We start from the raw sequence: 7,006 nt of genomic DNA on the forward strand, positions 1-7,006 counted from the left end.
AGAAGCGCAGAGTCACATGTCGGCAGCTGTTAACAGATGGCAGCTTTTTGAACCTCTCTGACGAATTGTGCCAAGGACCCAAGGCATCATCTCATAAGTCCTGTGCCAGAACAGACTGTCCTCCTCATCTAGCTGTAGGAGACTGGTCGAAGGTAAGGGCCATTCTCGACTTTATGGTCCCTTCTTTTCTGCCCCTGGTCCAGGCCTGCACACAATGATTCATTTTCAGTTTTTACTCAATATTATTTAAACTGTTCTCACCGCCTTTCTCCCAAACCAATCCCTTCTTTTAGTACGACCAGAATCATAGCATCCCAGGATAAACTCAAAGTCAGTTGAGTTCCTCTCCTGTTTGTGTTCCCTCACAAGGAATTATTCATTAAACCCTGTCATTTCAACCTTCTGAATCTCTTCCATACCTTTCCTTCCTCTACACTCTGTCACCACCACTGCTAATTTTACCCTTCATCATCACAAGCTTGTATTACTGCAAAAAGTAGAATTCTAGCACATCGTCTCAGTGCTGGCAGAACTTGACCCAGTTTGGTAGTGATGCCTTATTTTTTAGGTGGAGGAAATTAAACCCCAATAGCTTAAATAAGCTGCCTGAGCTCCCACAGCTGGAAAAGTAGGAACAGAATCCCATTTCTTTTGACTCTATTCCAAGGGTTCTTTCTGTTATATTACACTGCCAACCTGATCTCCCTTCCTCTGTATCACTCTCCCATTTCCAGGCTTTCTAACATCCCATAATATTCCCATCACTGTATCCATCACGTCACCTGCTTGCTCAGAATCTTCTGTAAGTCTTATTTCCTGCAGAGTATAGTACAACTTTTCCAGAGGAGCTTGCAGGACTTCTCTTGACCTGATCGTATTCTTTTGTTGTTGTTGTTAAATCTGACGGATAACAGTGTATTCACTGATCATGTGTAAGATGATGTTTCCAGGTACATATACATTGTAAAATGGTTAACTCTAGCTAATTAACAAGTGCATTACCTCACACAGTTATCATTTTTGGTGGGAGAGCCCTCAACATCCACTGTCTTTGCATTTTTCAAGAGTACAATACATTGTCATTAACTATAATCACCTTACCCTCTTGAATTTATCCCTCATATCTAACTGTAATTATATATCCTCTGGCCTATTCAGCACATCTCCCTAGCCCTGCCCACCTCCCACCCCCAGCCTCTGATAACCGCTATTCTACTCTCTACTTCTATGAGATCAGCTTTTTTAGATTTCATGTGAGTATGTAGTGTTTGACTTTCTGTGCCTGGTTCATGATTCCAGCCCTTTATCCTTATTCCAGCCCTTTGCTACAGTCTTGTCGCAACCTAATATCTACAAGCTGAGATTTTAGCACAGATTCTGAAGCAGATGATTGAGGTCTGTTGTCAGTTATGTGATCAGTGTCTTGTACCCTCCAGTCGCTGCCACCGGGTGTGTATCTTCTGGGGGTAGAGAGCCAACCTTAACATCGGAAATAACCTCAAGAAATAGAAAAGGGCAGTGATTGACATTCACAAACTGCTCTGAGTCCTAGGTTCAGTGCCAGGCACAGTCACAACCTGCAACTCCATCTCATCCCACACCAATCCTGAAAGCAGATTTCGTCTCCATGTCTGTAGATGAGAAAACAGATTCATTCAGATTAAGTAACTTGCCCAAGGGCGGAACTAGGATTCAAACCCGTTTTCATGACCCAAATTTAGTATAAAGGGTATATACTCCTGTCTTTCATGCAAGAGCCAGGGCTTTTGAGTCAAACAGACCCATTCTGGAATCCCAGCTCTAACATCTACAAGCTGGGTGTCCTTGTTCAATATAGCTAACCTCTCTGAGCCCCATTTTCCTTTCTCTAAATGCAATGTTTGTTGTAGGGATAGCATGAGATATTTGATAGGAAACATCTACCAGAGTAAGCCCTTCTCATCCCTTGAGGAGAAGTCTTCATTTCTGGCCGGAGGTTGGATTGCTAGTACTTATGTATATATGTTCTCCAGATTTATATGTTTCTTTTTTTAACTGTTTAGCTCAGTTAAGAATTTTAAAACTGTCTTAACTGAGAAATCACAGGTCACTGTCCTCACCGAGGCCACTGAAGATGTATACTAATGTTCCCAAAGCACTCAAAAAATGCCCAAGAAAAGAAATGAGCCCATCTCTCCAGGGTCTGCACAGCACGAGGAGCCGCAGGACCCAGCTGCCATGCCCCATGCCCTCTGTCCAACTCACTGGGAGCTGGACACGATGCCAGCAGCCAAGACTCTCCCCAGCAAGTTGCCACACTGTAGGTCTGTGACTTGACAGACAGGAGAACTACGGTCAGGTTCTAAACTAAGAGACATGGCTGAGACGACCTCCCCATGCCAGGGTGGGGAAGGACAGGTAGAAGACTGCCCTGGGAGCTTTGTGTGCAAAAGTCGGTTTGCTTTATTTTCCCTCCTACTTACCCATGGCATGATAGAGGCCCCAAGGCAGAGAGGCATGATAGAGGCACCAAGGCAGAGGCATTCCTTTGGGAATTTCTTTGAGACTGGGCCAGGCAGAGGGAATCGGGCAAAGGTGTTAGAGAGGAGAGTTCCTGCATAGGCTAGTGGGTAGGCAGTATTTATCCCNTATGTATATATGTTCTCCAGATTTATATGTTTCTTTTTTTAACTGTTTAGCTCAGTTAAGAATTTTAAAACTGTCTTAACTGAGAAATCACAGGTCACTGTCCTCACCGAGGCCACTGAAGATGTATACTAATGTTCCCAAAGCACTCAAAAAATGCCCAAGAAAAGAAATGAGCCCATCTCTCCAGGGTCTGCACAGCACGAGGAGCCGCAGGACCCAGCTGCCATGCCCCATGCCCTCTGTCCAACTCACTGGGAGCTGGACACGATGCCAGCAGCCAAGACTCTCCCCAGCAAGTTGCCACACTGTAGGTCTGTGACTTGACAGACAGAAGAACTACGGTCAGGTTCTAAACTAAGAGACATGGCTGAGACGACCTCCCCATGCCAGGGTGGGGAAGGACAGGTAGAAGACTGCCCTGGGAGCTTTGTGTGCAAAAGTCGGTTTGCTTTATTTTCCCTCCTACTTACCCATGGCATGATAGAGGCCCCAAGGCAGAGGCATTCCTTTGGGAATTTCTTTGAGACTGGGCCAAGCAGAGGGAATTGGGCAAAGGTGTTAGAGAGGAGACTACGTGCATAGGCTAGTGGGTAGGCAGTATTTATCCCAGTCACCCAGCTAAGCCCACAGGTGGAGTCTTGCCATGCCCCATCGTCACAGGAGGTGAAGGATCTCATTACTGTCTCATAGGGTTAGAGACAGAACTGCAGAGAGGGAAGGGCTGTGTCTTTGTGGAGAGAACTCTTGGCCTTGTGTGTGCTTTATCTCCTTACTACATTTAGTGTGGCACCGGGACCAGCCAAATGGACATCATGTGGGAACTTGTAAGAAATGAGGACTCTTAAGTTCCACCCAGACCTAAAGAATTGAAGTCTGCATTTCGACAGGATTATAACATGTTGTAATGCATGTTATGGTTTAGGAAGTGTTTCCGTACCTGCCCCTCACTCATGTTTGGGTTGCTTAGCCTTTGAACGGGATTGAACTGGTAACTGTGTGAGGTAATGCACTTGTTAATTAGCTAGAGTTAGCCATTTTACAGTGTATATGTACCTGGAATGGCTCTGGGTAATGACTCCTTTCAGCAAGTGCTGCCCTAACCCAAGGGGAAGAGGCAAGATCAGGGAAGGACAGGGAGTGAGCAGGGGTGGTGGAGAGACCAGGCACCTCGTTTCTGCATGCAACGGGGGAGCACCCAGAACCACTGCCACACTCTAAAACCCCCCGCTCTGCTGCTCTCTTTTCTTTTCTCTAAGAAGAAGCAGGTCTTCACAGTTCCATCCTGCTTCTAGAACAGCTCTTCTCCCTGGCCGTCAGAGTGGAGATGGGTGGTGGCATGATTGCTTTCCTCCTCTGTCCACTCTCTCAGGGAGTATGAATTTGCAGTTGCCAGTTACGCGTCACTAAAGTGACATGCCATGTTTGCTTCCCATGGCATGATAGAGGCCCCAAGGCAGAGGCATTCCTTTGGGAATTTCTTTGAGACTGGGCCAAGCAGAGGGAATTGGGCAAAGGTGTTAGAGAGGAGACTACGTGCATAGGCTAGTGGGTAGGCAGTATTTATCCCAGTCACCCAGCTAAGCCCACAGGTGGAGTCTTGCCATGCCCCATCGTCACAGGAGGTGAAGGATCTCATTACTGTCTCATAGGGTTAGAGACAGAACTGCAGAGAGGGAAGGGCTGTGTCTTTGTGGAGAGAACTCTTGGCCTTGTGTGTGCTTTATCTCCTTACTACATTTAGTGTGGCACCGGGACCAGCCAAATGGACATCATGTGGGAACTTGTAAGAAATGAGGACTCTTAAGTTCCACCCAGACCTAAAGAATTGAAGTCTGCATTTCGACAGGATTATAACATGTTGTAATGCATGTTATGGTTTAGGAAGTGTTTCCGTACCTGCCCCTCGCTCATGTTTGGGTTGCTTAGCCTTTGAACGGGATTGAACTGGTAACTGTGTGAGGTAATGCACTTGTTAATTAGCTAGAGTTAGCCATTTTACAGTGTATATGTACCTGGAATGGCTCTGGGTAATGACTCCTTTCAGCAAGTGCTGCCCTAACCCAAGGGGAAGAGGCAAGATCAGGGAAGGACAGGGAGTGAGCAGGGGTGGTGGAGAGACCAGGCACCTCGTTTCTGCATGCAACGGGGGAGCACCCAGAACCACTGCCACACTCTAAAACCCCCCGCTCTGCTGCTCTCTTTTCTTTTCTCTAAGAAGAAGCAGGTCTTCACAGCTCCATCCTGCTTCTAGAACAGCTCTTCTCCCTGGCCGTCAGAGTGGAGATGGGTGGTGGCATGACTGCTTTCCTCCTCTGTCCACTCTCTCAGGGAGGATGAATTTGCAGTTGCCAGTTACGCGTCACTAAAGTGACATGCCATGTTTGCTTGTGCTTGCCTTTGTGTCTTTGTTCATGTTGTGGCCCTCAAATCCTGAGCCCAGCTGTAAGCTCCCCTCCTTGGTGAAGGCTTCCACTCCCTAAAATAGAGCATTTCCCACCTTTAACTCACTACAACCCTCTTTTTTCTTGTATTTCTTCTTGAGCATCTGTATGGTCTTCCCACCTGGCTTATAGTGTCCTTGAGGCCACTGGCCGTGAGATTGTGGATGAGACCTTGGGCCCTACAGAGCTCTGGGCAGGTAAATACCCTTTCTCTAGCATCTTTGCAAAATCACAGAAAAGACAAAGTGGTGTTAAAGTGGTGATCTTTAGAATAGTTCAAGCCCACTAACACAGGAGAGGCAAGTCATCCATCAGACGGAATTTGCTGGGAGAAACAAGAGAAAGAAGCAAGAGAAGAGGTTACGCATGGGAGCTGGGCTGCAGCTGAGGCCAGTCAGTTTCCCAGGCAACCACTCATCAGGGCAAAGAGCAAGCTCTCCTGCACCAAGAGGTCAGCCCAAGCTCGGTCAAGAATACTCTCCCACTCCCAGCCAAGACCAGCTCTCCAGAAAACCCCATCTGGGAGGACGAGCAGGTGTGCATGGGAAGGGAGAGCCTGCCTTGGCCTGTGACACCAAAGCCCATGTTCAGACACGCGTCCCGTCAGGCAGAGCCTGTTGCACAGCAGTTTGGGTTTCTTCCTGGGTTCAACTTCTCTCCTGTTAGTTGAAATTTCCCCTCATTTCAGGGTAGCTTTGTTTTGGCAGAGACTCTGACACCAAATTGCCACCCTTGCCCAGAGCTTCCTGCCAAGCCAGTCCCTCTGCCATGCGATGGCTCACTTGAGGGCAGCCGTCCATTCTGTGGTCTGGATAAGGCCCTTCCACACTGAAACTGGCCACTAACCCTGGACACAGACAGGCTGAGGAGCCACGCCAGGTCTCTGCCTGCGGCTGGAATAGTCCTCTTTTCCCGACACTAGCTGTATTCATGGCGTGTTTGAGCTTTATCCATTTGTTGGCTCATTAGTCTGCCTTGGTTCCTTAGACCTGGATCGAGCTGTGGGCAGAAAGGAGCCCTCAGTTCTCACACAGCTATTCCTGTCATAAGGAAGCAGCTTGACTCACGTGTGGCAATCTTCCCATGTGGTGCTTTCTGCGGTCCCCATACCTCCTTCAGCCTGTTTTGGGCTCCTCGCCCCCCTCCCCCCGAACTGAAATCCAGTAGCCTTCCCCCATTCTTTATTCTCCGTACTCTGGTGGAGCAGTGCACTGTTTCATCTACTTCCATCTCCCTCCTTCATGGTGTTTCTTGGTGGTTTCTTGTTTAGTTTTGTTTTGTTGCTTCTTTTTTTTTTCCCTCTTACCTGACTGGATCTGTTCTGTTGCCTTGTCTTCTTTCAAATCTCCAAAAAGCTCAATATTTGATTCTTATTGCTGCATTTTTCCTCCACAGTTGATTCTGTGCCCTGACCTCCTCCTTAACTTCTGTGGGTGATTCTCCCTCTCCAGGAGCAGTCTCTAACCTTCTGTCCAACACCATGTCCCTGATTGTCCGTGTAGGATATGTCTTCATCATGGAAAAGCAAGAGACATCCTCTGCATCCCATCCTGATCAGCTCCTCCACCTCACTTCCTCTCTGTGTCAGTGTACCCCCATCTTTCCAACACTTGTAATTATCTCTGACTTCTTTACCTCCTATATTCAGTTACTTATACCTGCCATCTGTTCAATTCTTGAAATTCAGTGCTAAGTAAAAAGGAAAAGATCTCCATAAATGATAAATTTTACAAAGCATAGCTTAAAATATGTCAAGGACATATGGATTTCCAAATATGGCATTCCAATTTTAGGTAGATTAATTAATAATGACTCATAAAGGCAGTAGTGTGTTGGAGTCCAAAGTCCAGAGGCATGTCTATTAAGGGCTTGTTGGTGGCTCTGCAGGGAAGCAGGGTCTCACATGGCGAGAACAGCAGGAGCAGAGAGAGAGCCCA

The 7,006-nt window shown here is 47.2% G+C and overlaps 1 protein-coding gene across 1 annotated transcript in view; it reads left to right on the plus strand.

The window, feature by feature from the left end:
* Positions 1 to 8: 8 nt before the first annotated feature.
* The window catches only part of LOC103610648 (ADAMTS-like protein 3), a gene marked incomplete at both ends in the record, with an annotated part of 39,297 nt that continues 32,299 nt past the window's right edge, over positions 9 to 7,006 (plus strand). Inside the window, one exon of the mRNA XM_008594768.1 lies at positions 9 to 152. Coding sequence (XP_008592990.1) covers positions 9 to 152 — 144 coding nt within the window. The remainder of the gene's footprint in view (positions 153 to 7,006) is intronic.

This window comes from Galeopterus variegatus, unplaced genomic scaffold (genome assembly GCF_000696425.1).
Source record: "Galeopterus variegatus unplaced genomic scaffold, G_variegatus-3.0.2 Scaffold11481, whole genome shotgun sequence".
Classification (NCBI taxonomy): Eukaryota; Metazoa; Chordata; class Mammalia; order Dermoptera; family Cynocephalidae; genus Galeopterus; species Galeopterus variegatus.